Source organism: Sinocyclocheilus grahami, unplaced genomic scaffold (genome assembly GCF_001515645.1).
Source record: "Sinocyclocheilus grahami isolate Dianchi unplaced genomic scaffold, SAMN03320097.WGS_v1.1 scaffold885.1, whole genome shotgun sequence".
NCBI classification, from domain to species: Eukaryota; Metazoa; Chordata; class Actinopteri; order Cypriniformes; family Cyprinidae; genus Sinocyclocheilus; species Sinocyclocheilus grahami.
In genome coordinates this window covers 598,882-619,929 of record NW_015506064.1, presented here as the reverse complement: position 1 = coordinate 619,929, position 21,048 = coordinate 598,882, and the positions used below count along the sequence as shown (strand labels likewise).

The 21,048-nt window shown below is 37.2% G+C and overlaps 2 protein-coding genes across 3 annotated transcripts in view; one reads left to right on the top strand and one right to left on the bottom strand.

The window, feature by feature from the left end:
- The window catches only part of LOC107563667 (DNA (cytosine-5)-methyltransferase 3B-like), a 67,828-nt gene extending 57,186 nt beyond the window's left edge, over nt 1–10,642 (bottom strand). The window contains exon 1 of the mRNA XM_016248604.1: nt 10,617–10,642. The gene's annotated coding sequence lies outside the window, so the exon portion shown is untranslated. The remainder of the gene's footprint in view (nt 1–10,616) is intronic.
- A 2,081-nt stretch (nt 10,643–12,723) lies between these two features.
- The window catches only part of LOC107563666 (nucleolar protein 4-like), a 125,174-nt gene continuing 116,849 nt past the window's right edge, over nt 12,724–21,048 (top strand). For both annotated transcript variants that reach the window (XM_016248602.1, XM_016248601.1), the window contains exon 1: nt 12,724–13,728. In XM_016248602.1, coding sequence (XP_016104088.1) covers nt 13,393–13,728 — 336 coding nt within the window. In that variant the 5' untranslated portion in view covers nt 12,724–13,392. The remainder of the gene's footprint in view (nt 13,729–21,048) is intronic.

Below are 21,048 nucleotides of genomic sequence, written 5' to 3'. Positions count from 1 at the left end.
AGAGACTCCCAAGACCTGAAACTGGTGCGTCAGAGAAAGAAGACATGCAAAATGTGCAGTGTTGGGGTGCCTCCAGGACCAGGGTTGGGAACCACTGCTCTTTTAGATGGTATTTGTGTCCTGGAGCAACATAATATCAAGACCGACAATATCAAAGAACACACCCAGAGGCTGTGTAGATAAATCATCCAGTTGATTTGTCCTTACACATGTCATTGTTTCCCTCTTTTTGAGCAGTACTCTTTAATTCTGAAAAATCGGTTTCATTTTGTCTCAATTCCATGCTTTAATTTTCTCAGTTATTGACTGACACTCTTCTGTCTGCATGTCAGAACGTGCAGGTTATCCGTCATTAGCACCAGGTTCTCCACAACTTGTGATGGGTGACGCTCGTTCGGCTGCTCCTCAAATGGTTAACACACATAACAATTCATAACTGTTATATTTTGGCAAGTTGGTGGCGAACTCCTATAATTTAATTTGATCTCCTTACACCCCACTGAGAGTTAGGTTTGGGGGTGGACGTTCATTCTTAGTTTTTTCCCCCAAAATTCAGATTTTTATACAAATCAAATCAAACTAGTTCATTTGAAAACTTCAACTGTTTTCTGAAGAGATAGTTGTAACAGTTCTCCCAGGTCAAAGTTGATATCATTACTTGCAGAGGGGATTCACATTCACATCGATGGCAGCTTTACACCAGTGGCTCCTCAAACAAGTGCAACTTGCAAGCACCAAATGTTTAAACCTGTGGTTCCTAATGCAACAAGACAAACATCAGTACACTCCTAAAAAATGAAGGTTCCGAAAGGGGGTTTTCACAGTGATGGCATATATAAAGAAGAACCATTTTAAAAACTTTTCACTATAAAGAATCTTTTATGGAATGGCGAGTTTTCATAGATGTTAAAGATTCTACATGAAACCATAGATGCCAATAAAGAACTATTATTTTTGTATGTAGGGTAAAACTAACCCATCTAATCCAAGTTTACATTCCCTACTAGTAGGTGAACAATTCAGTGCTTGGTGAACACTGTATCACAATGACAGGAAGAGCCGAGATCAATGAATCAAAAAGCAACATTGCTATGAACGCTTGGTTGTCACAAGCCAGTTATCCCTTGGTAACTTTTTGGACACCTCCTTTTTAAAACCCATAAGCCAGAAGCATTGTGCTGCTCCTCTTTCATCGTCAATTTTCACCTACTCTTCTTTTCATTCTGTAAAAACGACCTTTATATACATAAAATAATCCCGATATGAAAATCTGGGGTGAATTTTAGGACACTGCCATAAAAAATCTGCTTGCTCACTATGGCAGGTCATGAAGCTGATATAAAACACTAATCTTTTCTAACAAAACAATCACATCCTAACTGTAGTACATGGTAGTTTATGGAGCATCATGCTTTGCATTTACTAACTACACAAACAGTTCAGGACAATGATCCTAAGTAGTCTTTCACAAGTTCCCACCTACACGTAATCAGATACGGTAACATATGCATATTTGGCATGCTGTCTGAGGGGAGAGCTCCGAGTTGGAATTCGGCCCGAACCCAAAGTACCCCACCCCCCCATATCCCAGGCTGGGATAAGAACCAGCCAAGAGTGAGGTGGTGGGGTGGCAGAGGGATGCTGCAGAACTATCAAGGGACCATGTGAGGGACAGCTATAAAAACAGGCAAGTAATTTCATATCTCAGTGGTCAAAACAGAAAAAAAACATCCCTGTTTTACGAGGGTCTGAGGCATTCAAACCCATTGTCACAACCAGTAAGAATACAGTCACCTTTAGCTGGCAAGCTAAAAAGCAAGCAATTCACTGAGGACAGCACAAAAACATCTTGACTATGAAGTCTAAATAGCTTGAAGCAGGTTTGTGAAATAAAATGGAATGTAACACCCATCATTACTACTAAATGTTACCAAGACTCAAGTTTTTATCAAGAAAGATGTGAATAATCTATTGTGTGTGCTGTGTTAAAATGTTTACAGTCCATTAGTCCTCATATTAATAGTCATATTAGTTAAATGAGAATAATGCATAAAATTAGAGATAAGTGTCAATGAGAGCATACACAAAAAGCAAAGAAATATAAAAGTAAAGGGATAAACCATTTAAACCTTTATGGATGTCTTTGCCTCATTGAACACCTATGTAAAACTTGTTTCAACAAGCACTTCTGAAGATGGGAGAGCTGGGGGAGAAAGCAGATGTCATTTAACAAAGAAAATAAATGACTCAATCTCTGTTTTTAAAAGCCGGCAGAAATCAAGGTTACATAGCTTCTTGTGGTATCTAGACAGTGGAACATTTCATTGCAAAATGTAAGACCTCATAGTTAAAGCTCTTGCCAAATAAATATACAGATTGCTTGCATAGTTTAGAATGTTGTTCAGTCGGTACACCAAAAACTGTGAAATTAAAAGCAATCATCACTGACCTCAGTGTGGCCTTAAACTTTCAAATGTAGCCTGAGGTGCACATAAACAAATCAAATGATGTTGTGGCAGTGTTCTTGGGACTGTGTTTTTCACATTCACAATGTGACTTGCTATGACATAAATATGCTATGGAAGAAAAGGGCAAATCAGTTCTCAAGTTGTGTCAGTTAAAATCCAATTACACTCTGTAAGTGTTGACATGTATGAAAAACTGTAGCCTACGTTCATCGCAACGTAAGAGCAAAATCCTTCATTAACTGAAAACTGCCAACTGTCTGCTGTACAAAGATACTGCCAAATTCTTGCTCTTTTTGCGCAATAGGGTAGATAATAGGTGTTCAAAATGATCTACACATAAAACACCATCTGATATTTCATGAAGAATACTAATATAATACATTGATCAATTGAATTTGAACTGTTTAAAGTTCAATCTAAAGTTAAACATCTTTGGTATCAGCAATGACATTATTTGCTACATATACGTTTCAGTAACTGTACTCTTTGTACTACAATAATTCTCTTTACAAACAGATTGAAAATATTGTGAAATACTATTAGCTTTTGTTTGACTGACTTAAGAAGTGAAAAGCTTCTGGCAGTGAACTGTTGCCATGAATCCATCAGCAATAAATATGAGTGAATACAGCGAAAATACGTGTATGATGTTAAATAGACTCCGTCAGAATAAATCCCAATCCTGAAGTTCTTTGATTTTTACATTTCTACCTCTCCAGGCCAGTCATGCTTGTTCACACCTGCCATGCACTAAGCACCTGGTGTGTGTGTGTGTGTGTGTGTGTGTGAGAGAGAGAGGTATGTGCATAACTGAACGTAGAGAAAGGTATAGGGGAAAGTTACTGTTACTCTAGACAGCAAAAAGAGGAAGTTAAATTCCCATGAGAATTGACTAGACACCCTAAAGCAAATCTCCAAACATCTGCTATGCACTTCTGGCAAGTTATGAGATAAAAAAAAAAAAAATCTTTGTCCACTGTGTATGTATAGGTGCACGTTCTGAGAGAGAAAAAAATGTGGACAGTTTTCTGTGGAAGTATGGGCAGTTAATGTGTAAATCATTAAAAGTGCACAAAGACGTTGAAGTTTTGCTGGTTAACATTGTTCATGTTTGCCCCTGAAAAATCGGTGAATGTCATTGATACAGCTTTTGAAACAATCTTTTCAAGTACATATTCTATGTTTTGTGTATGAAATCATTGTAAACCAAAATTATATTTGTCTTATCAAGTCTGAAATAACAGTTAACATACAATAAATTGCTTTGACTCACTGTGCGCGAGACTGATCGAAATACTTTTTTTTTTTTTTTTTTTTTAAACATGCACAGATGAATTGTTCACAATAAAATCTATAATATACATTTAGAAAATAATAGGGTGCATTTTCATTTCATACTGACTTTAAATGTATTATTTCTCTAAAAAGTTTCCATTTATTCCCAGGAATCTTTAATCATTGAAATTAATCTTGTGAAAATGATCTTCTGAAACTTTAGCTGCTATTGTCTTTTTGTACTTTTTGGGCCAAATAACAGACATCCAATAGTGAGGAGGTCATTGAGGAATGTGGGATTTTTTTAAAGGATTTTTTGGCCAATTTTGTTCTGCTTTTAATCTGGACTAGCACTTTTTCTTTTAACTAATGTCTGAGGCAGAGAAAATGGGCAGAGGACATCATGAATGTTAAAAACAATCCATATAAAACACACTTAAACACAATAAACTTTCATTCAGAGCAGTTGTTCCTACCAGTAAAAATATAGTACTCAGAGCAGTGTAAAATCAAGATGGAATCAGAACTGACCCTATTTACTTTCTTAATGCATGTTTATAGTCTTATTACCTTTGGCCCAGTTGTGTAGCAATAAAAAAAAAAAAAATTCTATTGTCTGTAATTAATCAAAATGTAGGCTAACCTGCTCTTCCACTAAAACAACTCACATTCATATATAGTATTTGTTTTGAATTAGATTTTCTTTTTATATTTTCAGTTTTTAATATTTCTATTTAGTTCTATTTATGTAATTTATTTTTATGTAGTTAACAATAGCAGCACTGAAAAATATGTCACATTACAGAGGAAAAATGTATTGTGAAATGTGTCTTTCACTGGCTTCAACACATTTGACTATATTTAAATCCATTCCGCAGTTCTTCTCACAAAAATCACCACAGAAAATGCTAAGAGGGGAAAAAAAGTCTGTGGATTCCACAAAGACCATAAATAAGCACAGTGAGAAATGGAGCTGAAACAGTTGCTCAGAAAGGAAGAAGAGGGTTTAGCACTTCATCAGCCACATACAGGGGCTCAGTGGGCTGAACACCAGGATACTGATATTCATCCCACACACACACACACACACACACACACATTTCCCGCCATGAACCTCTCAGAGGCGCAGTTTCAAACAGGAAACAAGGCCGGTATGGTTCCTACAGTCTTCCTCTTTCATATACGGCCCTGTTGACCCCATCTGCGTTTCTCACAGACATGAGCACACTTTCATTCAGACTGTTCCTTTCACTCTGTCCTGTTCTCATGAACGCGTACACACACACTCCTCAGCCTTTCGTCAACTGGAGAATAATTGATGGTTTCTTTTTTAAGTTGCTCTGGGGTGCAGACCACAGACATCACTGTGTCGTGTAGATTGGGCTGTGGTGCACAGGGGGATTTCCTGCAGTATTTCACCCCAGGCGCTGCGGCCCTAATCTGGGCAGGACAGACGGCCTGCGCAGGCCGCTTTGAAGGAAGAAGGGCCTCAACTTGTATGCCTTGAGAAAGTGTGATCTGCATCCTGAATATTAACGTGCAGTAGAGATATGCAGGTACACAGTGTTTATTTGCTTTTGTGCATTCTTTAAAGACACACAATCATGTAATTTGATATAAAAGAGAGAAACAAATCTTATATGTCTATTTCTGCATTATTCTAACTCGCATCTATTGTTTGCTCTTGTTACTTAGTTACCACTCACCTGGGTTCCAGCCTCTCTCTCATCGCCCTGGCAACCGAGTCATTCCATTGCTTCCCCTCCACTAGCATGCCGGGCCTGTCCCAAGGCTGACTCCTCCCCCTCCACCCCTATCTCTTCTCTCCTCACCCTCCCCCGCCCCACAGCCTCATGCCAACATGCACCTTTCTTTTGTTACCATCTCTTCCAAGAGAATTATTCCCTCAGAGTGAGAATTCATTCACTCAACGGCATTTTATGCTGTTAGGAACTAAGAATTGATTAAAACTACAAACACTTAGCCATTAGAAGACTTTGCTCCTTTACTATGGAGATAAATGTGGAGCTAATATTATGCATAATCAAAAGTAATAATATACAATATATTGTATACTTTGGTATAATATAGTGTACATAATATATTTCAATGATAATGATAAAAGCATAACCAACACCTCATAATATAATATGTATTACCCACACTTTAATATTTTATTATATGGAAAGGTTTCATTGTTCCCGCCATGTTCAATTTCAATCCCAGAACATGCATTTAGTTCTATTACAATAATATATTATGATAAACCATACAATGTAAATTTACACTTATCAATAGATATTTTATTTTATTACTAAGAAATGCAAGGTGAATCATATGTATAATTATACCTCAAATGTCATATCAATATATATATATATATGAGGTGTGGATTATGTTTTTATATTATTATCATTATTATTATTATTATTTGCTCATGATCAAGTTGAATTCCACATCTGATTAATTGCAGTTTGGTGCATTAGACAATAGAGGTCAGCATTGGCTAAAATGTTCATTTAGAAGTATGAGTCTCATTAGTAAAGTGTCTTGCTGAAACAAAACCCTAGAAAAGAAAGAAAGGGCAAATCAGGGTGAAGAAAAAGAAGGGTAGATTACAAAAAATGGAGCTGGAGTAAAGGATGTGCACATGGAAGAGGATGGAGAGAGAGGCTAATTTAAGTTGTGAGAAAAGGGTCACAAGGTGAGGCCAAGGGCATCACTACTGCCAGCACAGTGCTGAAGCACTTCAAACGAGACTAAAAACATTTCCTGCAGTGATGACCTGCTCAGACTAACCTACGCCTATACAGAAAAGAAGTAAAAAGAAAGAAAGAAAGAAAAGAAAGAAATTTCTGTCTATCCTCTCAAACGTTCAGGGGAATAACTGGGCAGAGAAGAAGGAAAACAGGGACAAAAAAGGGAGGGGAGGAGAATCAACATGAACCCCAAACAAAAGAACTGGCTTTGAGAGAGTCCCTGAATGACTGTATATATATATATATATTTCTGAAGTATTTATATATTTAAAATAAATTTGATATAGATACTGGTGACTGTTTTTTATTTTTTCATTATTTTGATCCTGAGAATCAACGTCAAGACAATCAAAGTAACTTCAAGTAATGTTTGAGTGAGTGAAAAACTATACATTTTTATCAAAGGACATTAAATGTACCTTAAATTGTAAAACGACTTATACATAGAAATAATGACATCTGTTGCCTGTAGCTGAACAAAATTGGTGTTTGTGGTTTATGTCGGTTGACTTTGAGGTCATTTATATTCTAGCGTCCAACTAAAAGTTGATAAAACTAAGGTTTAGTAGTAATACAATTTAACAACCCAAAACAGTGAACAATAGCAAATAGCAAATCATGGTTCTTTGCTGTGATGTACAGTACACTAAAGGTTATTAGCTATTAAAAAAGGACAAGCCCTTCGATATGGCAACACCAACTTCGTGTTTTAATAGGAAATACATCAAAACAGGAATAAAAACTGCATTCATGGAGTGATTTCTTGGTTGGTTGCCCGTTAGGTTAGCCTGTCACCGTTTTCTCACATACATCTTGCACAAGGTTGAAACTGTTATACTGAGCTATTGACCAGCAGGCCAGGGTGTTGAAGGTCAAAGCACCTCTGGTTGGCCATATGCTCTAAATTTGAGAGCAGATATTCAAAATCAAGCTCAGCCAGAGAGTTGCAAATAATCTCAACCAACATTACAGTTTACCGAGTTTATCGAGCACATTGCTAGCGTAGATGCTAAAACCGCAGTTAACACTGTGGTTTATAGGTCACTGAGGGTCTCGCACTACTGTTGTAAGGGGCTTTTTCACACCGGATGCGATCTTGTACTCAGTCAGCACTATTTTTTAATTGTTGGTCTATGTAGAAATGTGTCAGATGGTCTGTGTCAGATCAGACAGTGTCTGTCTGTTTCTTCAGTGTTGCTTTTTTTGTTTTTATTTGTTTCCATAGATATGATAGAGTTTTTTAGGTTTTACTTAACATTAAAGAATGGATCTTGAAAGATTTTTTTTCAGTTCTTACTGCTGATTTTGAACATTTTCTATATTAACGCTGCTTCTAAGAGACATCAAGGCTACATTTGTAGTCACTGGAAAGAATCTAATGTACTGAAGAGGGTTTAGAAGTCAGGAAGGCTTAGCTAATGCTAAGAGGTGTGCTTGCCAAGTGTCTTGATTGTTTGTTTTTTTCTCTTTTAGACCATGAGGAGCAACATGACACATACATTTGAAGTGCATTCCAGCCAGGTCTTTGGTGTCTCCAGGCATCATTTTGATTATGGAAGATGGATAGAGGATCGTTAAACAGCTATTATGGTCGTGTACAGTCATAGGACAGCCCGGTAATGAGGTGCAGCGCAAGGGATTGATGGGTGTTTGGCTCCACAGTGTTTCAAGAGACCAGTGGTGCCCTAGTTTCAACCACTGGGACACCGCAATACAGACAAACAATGAATCGGCATTGAGAACGGATCATCAGTTAGCCTGTATTTGTGATAGCATTCATGCAGAACACAGATCAGGGTATAAACAATATGACTTAGCCTCACCTCTACGAATATATAAGAGAAAAATAGTTTGATATCAGATGTTTTGCCCAAGAAAGTTGTCTCAGATGTGAAAAGATGGATTGCTCTACAATAATATAGTCTTGTTACCTTGATCTCACTCTACACCTGTCATTCTCAACATCGCATCTTTCCAAATCAATTTCAGTACTTTTATTTTCAACTGTTGCGCTGACACACAACCAGTTCTCAGCCACACTAAGCCCATGTGATGACACCATGAGATATCGATCAAGACAGACATGTCTAGAGTTCCGCCTGATCTGCTTCCTGTGAAAGATGAGATAGTGATCTGCATGTGCATATAACAGCTGCTGGCACGCAACCGAATGGACGCAGGAACATTTGCAGTGGATGGTCCCTTCTCAGTCCTGATAGATATTTAAGTGGGGTGACGATATGCAAAATGTACTACTAGCTGTGAGACATTTATGTCATACGATGATTCCATATTGCGCTTAGTTACATGTAATATGTCCAGGGGAGCATCTGTAATCGCATATTTCCCTACTATATAGTAGGCGAAAAACAGAATGTGAACAAAATAGCATGTCTGAATTCACAGTATTCATAAAGCAGTAGTCAAAAAGTCCCGGATGACCTACTGTTTCCGGCGAGATTCTGAAGTGCACATCCAGCAGACACTTTTCTCACCCATGAGGCCACGGGAAAGGATTTGTGAAGGGCAGTAAAGTGATGCAAATGATGCCGGTAGTGGAAAATGATGTACCTACACTATCTAAAAAAGTTCTCCATTTCTCCAGTATACGTATTGAGAACAATATAAAGCATATTTAATTCCCCTACTAATTTGTTCCCTCATTTTAATTTAGTTAAGATTAAAGCGAGAAAGCAAATCACGATTTGCCCCGCATGAGGGAAAAATGAATAAAATATGGCCATGAATTAACAAATCATGGGGTTAATAAGAATTTGTATCAATGAACTCTTAATTTTTGGCCACAATATAATTTTCTTCTTCTGCATATCATGTGCGTGGCTCCATACCAATATATAGATGCACGCAAATCACAAAATATTTTATTACATTACAGTTTATTTTTTTAATGCTAGTTTTTTTTTTTTGAAGGGGTTTTAAATATGTAAAGTTGACATTCATTTTTACATTTTATTTTTTAATGTTTCGTTTCATTTTTTAAATTTTTATTAAAACATTGGAAGAGGTGTGGAATGATGGGAAGTCTGTTGTGAATGATTTCATCTAATTATACAATTTTATTTTATGTGTTGTCTTTCATTAATATTAAGCTACTATGTAGGAATTAGCTTACAGACAACAAAAGTTAATCACTCATCTTTCATGGTTTGCTTTATGCAAACTATTTCTTTGTTTAAAAACCATGCATAAATTTCAATAAAAAATACACAAAACATATTTTAGATAAACAAATATGAAATATAGAAATGAAGATGGCAATTTTCTTCAATGTGAAATTTGAAATCCCAATTTTCAGGATTGATACTATCAGCATAAAACATTTCACGTTTGCAATAATGGATGCAGTCTGAATTGCACAAACCCATGCGCACAAGTAAGTCAGCAGGGAAAAGCAGCACACTGTACCCTACACCCACTCACAGCCTCTGCTGATGACTGCCGTCATAGCAACAGATAGACATAACTACCCACCCTTACACACAGTCCTGTATAGAGCAGAGCCTTACACACATACACATATCTCCAGTCCCATGTGAAGCTAGACACATACTAAACCAGGAAAAGCAGGATAATCAAAAGCTAACACACTATACATCCATATAATTCCATTTCAGAAGGCATTTCAATGAAGGTTTACCTCCACCACATAGAGTTTGAAGTATGACTGCTCAATACCAACAATTCAAACAGTGCCAGAGGACAGCGTAAGTGTCTGAGAGGCCTACTGGAACACAGTGCGGCCCAAACCAGCGGTTGTGATTTCGACAGAAAGAGTGACAAACATTTCAGGGAAGAGACTTTAGTGGGCTAACCACAGATGACTGACCACTTTTCTCTGGAAGCAGATGCTCGCTTCTCTCTTGGGCCATAGCTGAAAAGGGGAAAAAGAGGCAGGGAGAGAGTCAGCAGGGTTTTGAAACCCACTTTCACTTCCCAAAGCAAAAGGCTATTTCAATACAGCTGGTTCTACCCAGTGCTTCCCTGTGCCTGTTGCTAACTTTTGCTGAGAGGGAGCGTTTAGGCTCAGGGTGTGTACAAGAGACAGACCTATCAGTTTAAAAAACAAAAAAGTCCAAAAATTGAAGTTACTCACTTGAATCCATGTAACTATGCGACAGAGTGCAGTTTTATGACATGACAGTTTGTCCCAAAGCTTGCCTGCTCTCCTGCTACACTCTCAAAAGTATAAAAAAAATTCTTCTTCACAAAAAGAGTACATACTTTTAGGCAACATCTGATTCGGTAGTTGCTAGTTGGCAGGGGGAGGGGCATGCTCATTCTAGGGGGCATTTGATTGGATGAAAATCTGTGTAGTGCTGAATGAGTCACCAAAATGTTTTGTTTGTTTTCCTGGAAAAATTATTTTTAAACCGTACATATTTTGTACTTTTAAGCTAATAGAAAAAAGCTAAAAAGCTTGATTAAATGGGGTCAAGCTGTTCAGAACTTTACTGAGCAGAACCTCTGCGCTCAGTTTTCATGGAACATCAATGAGATGTGGATTTTTGTAAAAGATTTTGAAAGCTCTTTTCAACCATGACACACAATTGTTTGTATACTTTCAGCACACTGCATATGTATCTGTATGTTGTGTCTGACTCAGACACACAGCACTTAGAGTTACACAAACGCACTCCACGCTCACTGTTCACTGTTCTTGACTATTTTGAAGTCACCAGTTTTCAGATTCTTTTGGGGGAAAAAGTTTTCTGGTTTTATCTCTCTATTTCTTTTACATTTCAAGCCATTTTAGGAGAGACATCTGAGACTATGTTGATACTTAAAGAGCTCCATGGGTCTCCGAAATTTAGCAACCTCTCATGATCAATGCAGTTGTCCTCGGGGGACATGTATCTATATGAAAATTAATTACAAAATAGCTGATTCACAACATCTGGTCATCAAGGTTCCACATTTCCATTTGTTTTTTAAATAATGATTAACATGTTTACTTACTTTAATAATTTTTTCCAATGACTTTTCCAGTCAGTCATTTATTATTATTGGATGAGTTCCAGGCCTTTAACAGTGGCATTTTATTTACATTCATGCATTTGGCTGACATCTTGATCAAAAGCAACTTATATTGTATTTAAAGTATGCATTTTATCAGCACATGCATTCTATAGCAATCCAACCTATGGCCTTAGTCTTGCTAGCACCATGCACTACGTTTGAGCTACAGGAAAGCTAATATAAAGCTAATATAAATTAATAAGAGGTTATATGCTGCCTAGTAGAATTATCATAAAAATTAGTTTCCTAGTCAGAAATTGGACACGAATGGCCTCTCAAAACGTATTTACAACTGGGAAAATCAGAGATCATATTGATATCGAAGTTTCAGAGTTGGACGGGCCATAAACGTTACACATGGTGGAGGAGAGAACTATTGCTGTAGTGACTGTCGAGTTTATTTATTTTTCTCACAACAGCTAAGTGTCCAATAGCAAGTGAAGGCAGCATTAAATACATTCAAGAAAACACTGATCTCTTACCACAATCACTGTTCAGTTTTTAGAAAAAGTAGCTGCAATCTAGAGGTGACTTTAAGCAGTCGGGCTTATATTAAGGCTGCTTTGAACAGGTTTGTGTCGCCTCCAAATTCTGTGTAAAGACACAATAGTGCATAAAAGCTTATAATGCACATGCTCTGACCCAGCTCAGCCCCTAGTATCAGGCTCTGATGCTGCTTTTGTTTCAGAGTAAAGCCCTGTTCACACTGACAGCAATTAAACTGATGAAGGTCTCAGAGTTGCTATGATGTTGGTTTCCCATAGGTGTTCCTGCTTTCCTCCTTTGCTCAACTTTTTTTTTGCTTTGCCAATGGTGTCTGTAGCTCACTTTGCCAAAAATCAACTTTTTATTGAAAATGATGTCCGTTCACTGCAGTGTGAACACCCTTAAATCAAATATAGCACCAGAGTAGATCAACTGTATATATTTTCCATATTTAAATGCTTATGATTTATATTTTCATTTTGTACTTTATAATGACACATTTTCATTCACCCTTTCATGTTTCTATATTCATTACTTCACATCTTTAAAAAAAAATCATTATCCAAAATAATTAAATGTAAATGCACCTATTTACCCTGGACACACTTAATAAATTATATAAAACAAATAAAAAATGATTAATAAAAAATAAAAGAAATAAATAAATAGCATGCAAACAAACAGTAACCTCTGGTCGAAAACTGGTTTCTGTGGGACACACATCTGCTTTGTGTTGATTTGGGCTATCTGAACGCGTCCACTTCCTGGATCTGGACTGTCCCACCGCACATGGGACGCCGCTCAAACCCATCCATCCTACCGCCTCGAGGGTCAGCTAGTATGCCTCGTATCTCACGTTACACACACAATCCCGTTCTCCGCGTGGACAGGCGCTGAGCGTCGAGGCTCCAGCTCATTCTAACAGGTGGCGCGCGATTTCAGGTGGAGCAGCAGTTCATTCACCGAACGCCGAGAGGATCACTCGCTCCTCATTATGAGCATTCTTGGGCTCCTACGCGTATTAACACAGTCTAATCGTCGTATTTAGGGTATTTAGGTGAAGGACAGATTGGTTTAATTAGCCTCCAGTTTACAGGTGGGCGAAAGCTGTTTGTAGGACGGCCCCTCTTTCAGTTCCTCAACAGGAGACGCGGGACTCTCATTTGTTTGCCGTCCTGTGGGACAGAAGAAACGGCTCCGTTAACAGGTGCGAGGATAGACGAATACAAAGGCGTTAAGTCGTGTGTTTGTGCAGCACGCGATTTGAAGGATATTTTCATTTGTGTTCGCGGTAAATTAGGAGCTTTATCTACATATCTAGAATATCTCCGAAGCCTCTTTCCTTCCCGAGGAGGACCGACAAAGCCATGTCAACCAAAAAACGGGTGGATTTAACGAGAAGGAGCCGAAGCCCCGCGGTGTCCGAGGCGGAGATGTTTGGTGATTTTCAGGAGTGGTGCCTCCGCACTTACGGGGACTCCGGCAAAACAAAGACCGTCACCCAGCGAAAATACAACAAAATTCTGCAGACCCTCTTACAGAGCGACGACTCGAATGGAGTCTATATCGAGAGCAACCACATCAACGCCAAATTTAAGTTCTGGGTCAAATCCAAAGGTTTCCAGGTGGGCAACACTGACGGCAAGCCGAACGAGAACGGGGCAGCGGACAGACCGGTCCTGTACGTTCCCATCAAGGCAACGGTTAGTATGGGTGCTCTTTTTCCCATCTGCTAATAAAACGCGTAATAGTGCCCGATTTTGCCTATGCGAATTCTGAGCCACGCGCACAATGGCGCACTTTACGCGTCTCGCAGCAGGTGAATCTCGTTCAGGGTTGTATATCTGTAGTTCAGCTCATGTCTCTCTCGGGTCTTTGGTAACCACTTGTTCGTGTGCCACTCCGCCCGGTATCCACGGGAACCGTGGCAGCTCTGCCACCCGATTGTCCGGAAACTCTTTCTGTTACCACTATCAGTCACTGACAATGAACACCAGTGTCAGGATATTAGAGAAATGTAGAGCTAACAAATCAAATGTATTTTGAAATGTGCATTTAAGATGACATACTAGGTTATATATATATATATATATATATTAAAATATGCAGGCAATGACTTGAATATACCTCTTTATGATGATGTTTTCAGTTTTTGAAGGTTTTTCAAATTCTGAAAGGTATATTTTGTGAGGCTTAAAGAAAAAAAAGTCCAGAAATTGTTTAAAAAATAATTAGAAAAATGCTGGCTATTTTTTTCCCATAGTATTTATTATATTGAATCAATTTTTTATTTTATTATTAAAAGTAGTCGTCATATTATAGATAAATCAGCAGTGAAAAATATGGTTTTAAAAAGTAAGTGTAGTGGAACCAGCATGCAGGAAGACATATTTGCTGTCATGTGACAAGAAAACCAGACAACCAAGAGGACACTTTTGACCCTCATGAGTGCCTTTAAAAAGCATAACAAATTTGAGCCATTTTATGTAAATGCAGATTTTGATTGGGTCAAATGGCGTTAACCTGAGATAAAGGATTGAGATTTTTGACTTTATAAAACTTACATTTTTTTGTACCTTGACCGTTGAACTTGAGTAAACTCAAGTGTATTAGAAGTTTTCCTGTTTTACAGAAAAGATGCATGTCTTTTATAAGAATGACTTGTATAACCCGTGCTTGCGTTATCTTTCAAATGATTCATCTTCATAATGTCTTTTTCTGAGCAGAAGAGTTCAGGTTTCCAAGCCGTTGACTTTATTATAATAATTGACTAAACCCAAACACACCTGCCAATTTGGTTCACCTGCGTAGCTTAGTGAGACAATATGGCAGTGTGTGGTGGTATTGGTGAAAAGGCAAGTTAGAATTGTGTGTTTGTATGAGAGCAATAGGGAGAGATAGAGAGGCAGAGACGAGGTGAGCAGGTCAGCTCTCAACAGAACAAATGAAATAATGAGGAGCCCAGATGAAGATTCATCTTATTACCATTTCACTGATAAAGGATGATGGAAAAGTTAAGATGGATGCACCCTCCGCACTCTGTGTACCCTCATATTGAAGAGCCTGCCCCAGATTTGTCGTATTCAAATACTATTTTCGCTCACTCTCTTTGGGTATGTGTGTGTTCTGCTTTCTTTGAGACATGCCTCCCATTCAGTTCACTCAGGGGGGCTAATTGACGAGAATAGGAAAAACTGAGAGAAAGTGGTTCCCTCACCATTCGATTAGCGGTGCAGGGACTGTGTTGCAATGTGCACAGGTAACATAAGATCTTGATCACAGAATCCTTTACTTGTAATACAAATTCCAGCCTAATGGAAATCGTGTCAAATGTCACATAGTGACTTCGGAATTCACTTGATTGGATTTTAAAGGAATAATTTAACTCAAAATTAAAATTCAGTCATTACTCTCATTCATGTTGTTCCATACCCATATGCTGTTATATTTTCACTTTCTGAAGCAATGCTATGCAGCTGTTTTCGATTTTACATTTTCAGCTTGCAATGACCAAGACAAAAAGCCTATATAAAAATCTTCTGAAACCTTATGGTTTCCATATGAATTCTGAATATAAATGCAGATTATCAGTGAATGTTGATTAAAATTGTTGTCTGTTCTTCACAGAAAACTACAGTATGGCAGAAGAAAATCTGAAACATAGCATTCATAGACTAGTGTTGTTATTGTTAACTAAAACTATTAATAATTTTTAGTAAATGAAATAAATCTAAAATAAAATTATAAATACTAGATGAGAAACGTATACTTTAAATACGTAGCTTAAAAAAGTTGAAGTACTAAAATGGCTAAAACTGAAGAAAAAGCTAAACATAATAATAATGTCAAATGCTTATAGCAAAATGATTAAAACTTAAACTAAAGATTAAAATGAAAATCAATAATATAAAAATAAAAGCAAATTTAAAATGTGATTTAAAATACTATAATATGTCAATAATAACACTGACACTTTCACAGTGTTTTTATGATGCTTTTTGGTGTTTTTATAGTGCTTTTTTGTCCTATGCGCTTCACAGCCCAGAGCGAGTGTAGATTTTTGAGATAAGGAAGAGTAGCTTTAAAAATTTCTACGAAAGTTCTACTTTTTTGTTCCCTAGAAAAAAAGCAACAGCACAGGGGTTTGAAACAAAGTGAGGTTGAGTAAATGATGATAAAATGTTACATTTTGGGTGAACTATCACTTTAACATTCTTTTTGTTCACATTACTGAATGTAAAATGTCCAATTTTAAGTGAAAACGAATTACAGTCCTGCAGTCTGATGTTTACTTCTCATTGGTGTGCTTGAGTGTAATCGTAGTCTTGACGTTAGAGCGGATTGAGCCGCAGCTCAGTATGAAGATAATGATCAGTCTGTTCTCTCAGACGCTTACTGTATCACTCATCAAAACACACAGCTTAAAATAGTGCGAATACAGCAGACATCATTCACACATGTAAAGGGGTCATCTGACTCGCCTTAAATTACCTGTAGCACTACTTTATAATGTATGAAAAGTGTAGGGGAGTTGCGTGTGGATGACGTTCATGGGGATGAAGGCATAAGAGGAGAAGAATAAAATATTTTTTTCATGTCAGCACGCAAGACAGAAACATGACAATGAGATGGAGCAAGGGAAAGCAGAGGGGATTTCAGGAGAGGGACAAAGAAATGATGTTGAGAGAGGGAGAAAGAGGTGGCTGGAGGAAACAGTCACACAGCCATCACATGCAGTTGACACCAGCGTCTGTGGACACTATTAATAGCCCCTAACGTTCCTCTCTTTCCTCCCCTTTCTCTCTCTCTCGCTCTCTTTTTCCGAGCACACTGAGCAACTGTTGCAGAAGAACGCTGTTCTCTCTTTAGCTTATTTTGTCCCAAAGCTTCTTTTATTTTGTGGGGTGGGCAGGGGCGCCTTAAGATAGCCAAATGCCCCTGGGCTACAGCATTACAGTAGGCCCCCCGACCCCAGAAAACCTTTTTTTTTCTTTTTTAAGCTTTCTAACAATTATTTGTCAAATTTTGTTTTTTGGCTTGTTAATATGCCAGTTAACATTCACAACACTGTTCTGCGTAAAATGTGAATATAAGCGAATATGCAAATGTACTCTTTGCCACAAGGTGGCGCTTGTGGAACAGCAGAATTATATAGCAGTTAAATAAAGTAAGGTAATATGAAAGGGAAATGACATCAAAACTTTCCTGGCTGAAATGTGAGTTTACAGGTATGATTTAAACACTATAAATCACACAAAATATTCATTATTCATCATCAGTAGATCAAAACAACATGGCATGTTGGCATAAATGTGGGTTATTTGTTTGTAACAGAAAGCTGTTGTCACTGCTGTAAACTCCCATATAAATAATTATTCAAAAAATATAATTTCCCTGCAGCCAGTGGGCCCCCTTTCCAGTGTAGGCCCCTGGGCTTTAGCCCCTTGAAGCCCGTGCATTAATGTGCCCCTGGGGGTGGGGTAGGACAAGGAAGTGAGAATCTCAAGAAAAGATAAAACTGTCAAATACATTGTCCCTAAAAAGTATTTGGACAGTTACTCACTTAAAAATGACTGAATGTCATTGCATTATATTAGAAAGTGTTGATCAATTTCGAGTCGAGACCACTTTTGAGTAGGGTATCGGTACAGATTCCCCTATTAAACTTTAATTCAGTTAGGGCATATTTCAATTTTAATGTTCATTTTGTTTAAATCTGCTATTTTGTAAATTACACAGAGCAATTTTTCAAAATGATTCAAACTCGTTGTTCATGACCCTTAAGATTCATTCATTTTGGGAATCGGAATTCACTTGTTACTTTGTATATTTCTGAATCACTAAAAAAAGGGCTCATAAAGGGCCCGTTCACTTTAAGTTTAGTTATCTGCCACCTTAAATGCTCAGGCTCTTTAAAGTCAGGTGGATTCTGATTGGCTGTCAGTGTTTTTATTGTTCATCAGCTTGAAAAGATTGTTCTGAAAGCTATTTATCTATGTCATTATTGTTATAGCTGTGGTGTGGACTTCACTATTCTCACAGTTTTAAAATGATTATTAATACTTTACATTTATCATTGTAGTTAACATCCTTGGTGTGAACGGCCCTTAAGAGTCATTCATTTAGGGAATTGGGCTACACTTGTCATTCTGTATGATTTTGATAAAAAAAAAAAATGTTCTTGCAGTGTTTTTTTTTTGTTTTTTTTTAAGAAGAATCTGCTCATTATCTTTGGGAATCAGGATATACTTGATACTTTGTATATTTTTCATTCACTAAAAAGAACAGTCTCATAAGGGTCATTTGTTCATGTATCGGGCTACATGCTGTACGGTTCTGATTCACTAAAAAGAACGAGCTCATAGAATGGATCAGACTACTGGAGTTTATGCATGTAGCCTGTGAGAACTCGAAATAAATATATTTTTGCTTTTTTTTTTTTTTTGCAGTACACTGCAGTTTATTGCATCATATTCAATGAAGACTGTGAACTCACTTTCACTAACTCAAATACAGTGGGGAAAAAAAGTATTTAGTCAGCCACCAATTGTGCAAGTTCTCCCACTTAAAAAGATGAGAGAGGCCTGTAATTTTCATCATAGGTATACCTCAACTATGAGAGAAAAAAATCCAGAAAATCACATTGTAGGATTTTTAAAGAATTTATTTGCAAATTATGGTGGAAAATAAGAATTCTTTAAAAATCCTACAATGTGATTTTCTGGATTTTTTTTTTCTCATTTTGTCTCTCATAGTTGAGGTATACCTATGATGAAAATTACAGGCCTCTCTCATCTTTTTAAGTGGGAGAACTTGCACAATTGGTGGCTGACTAAATACTTTTTTGCCCCACTGTATGTGTAAAATATAGCTCACTCTGTCCTCAGTTGTACGTGTTTGTGTGTAGTCTAGCCTCTTCTCCGCTTAAGGGAGCATCTCAACTGGGACGGTCTGTTTTATCAGTCCATTCATCTCAGCGCCCTATAGGAGCCCCAAACGCTGAGCTAAATTATTCTGTATTACTGAAAGCCCCTCCCTCGGCACACACTGGGTAGGAGTGTTTGATGGTTGTTTGTGTTTGTGGTCAGCCATGTGCAGGTGTACAGAAGAGAACGTGCTTGTGATCATTGACATCCTCATGGGCCATGCCCCTGCAGTTGGAGTGGGAGGTGTTTTTGCTGTGTTTGTCTGGATGGTCAGTGAGCTGTGACGTGTTTATTATTTCCGATTATCTACGGGCATTTTAGATCTTTTTTTCAGCATTTTGTGCCATCAGCATCTCATGAACTCTGTTCTTTTCCATTCAGTTGTGCTGCTTCATACCTGTTTTGAAAACTAAAACTGTGTCCCAATAAAAAAAAAATATATATATATATATATATATTTATATTTTATATATATATACAATATATGTAGATTTTTGTAATAATTAAAGAAGGCTTTTAAAGCCTTTTTTCATGCCTGTTCGCTCTTTAAACAGTTTTGAAAGTCACAAAGTAGTGTCCGATGAAGAGGGATACACAATATATTGGTACCATATTGATTAGATTTTTTTTTGTTTATTGGTATCAGTCAGTGTATTTAATTGTTCATGCTCTATTTTTGCATCTAGATTTTTTTTCACTATCAGTGTTATTTTAGTATTATTTATTTTAATTTTGGTGTAATTAATTCAGTTATGTGCTTTTGCCATTTTTATTTTTATTATTATAATTATTTTTTAAATATTTCTCCATTTGCTTTAATACATTTTTATTTCAGTTTCAGTTTTAGTAATTTGAGTACTTACAAATTTTTCAGTTGGTCACCAAGGCAACATTTGTTATTTTCATTTAAGTTTTTTTTTATGTTTTTAAATCCAATTTATATTTTATTTCAGCTTAATTTCAGTTAACAGAAGTCATTTTTAATAGTATTGCTTTTAGTTAACAATAACAGCCCTGATCACTGTTTAATGTATTCCTTAACAAATCTGAAAATGAATATTCATTTTTCATACTATACATTATAATTTTATGATGCCTAAATTCACTTGTAACGTCCACAATTATTGATTTTTAGTTTTTAGTTTTATTTTGAATGTATTTAGAGAAAATAGTGGTCACACTTTATTTTAAGGTCCAATTCCCCGTTATTAATTAACCATTAACTATGACCATTGCTTCAATAAACTCCTAATTTGCTACTTATCAGTAGTTAGTAAGGTACTTGTTATTGGGTAGGATTAGGGATGTAGAATATGGTCATGCAGAATAAGTATAATAAGTAAAAGTAAATAAATACTGAACAGCCAATATGTTAATAATAGGCATGCTAATAAGCAACTAGTTAATAGTGAGAATTGGTCCCTATACTAAAGTGTTACCAAAATAGTATATACTTTTTATTATCTGCCATTTATCACTTATCAGCCATATGGTGAAAATAATTTTTATACCTAAGAAATGGACTGCAAGACACTTTCATGTAATTATGACCAGGTCATGTGAGAAAGAGAACTTGAAATGATCTGCTAATTTGACAAACTTGAGTGTCTTTGTCTAAAATAAAGTAAACTGAATTTTTCTTTTTCAGTGCACCTCTTTCTCTTTCATGTGGTCACCAAAGATGAGCTTCCTCACAACACCCCCTACCCCTCAGTCGCTGTTACCTGGGGCTCAAATATCTCTTACACACACTCTCACACATACACACACAAAAACAGGTGTAGGAGACCAGCTGGTAAGATTAGTGCTTGCGTGCATGCGTGTGTGTTAGTTGGTTTAGGTGTTGTATAAGGACAGTGATCTGAGTGGTTAATCATTCAGAGCAAGTAAAGAGCAAGAGTTTGTCACATCCACTGACTGCTCATCAAGAGCTCTCGGTTTGTTTGGCTTCACAACAACGAGAGAACCAGAGAAAATATCTCTCTTTTTCGCTCTCTCGCTGTCATCTCCTCTTGCCCTCAGATAACCACTGGCGCACACACACGGTGGTCCTGACCCCCCCCCCCCCCCCCCCCCCCCCCCTGTTCATTCTGTGTC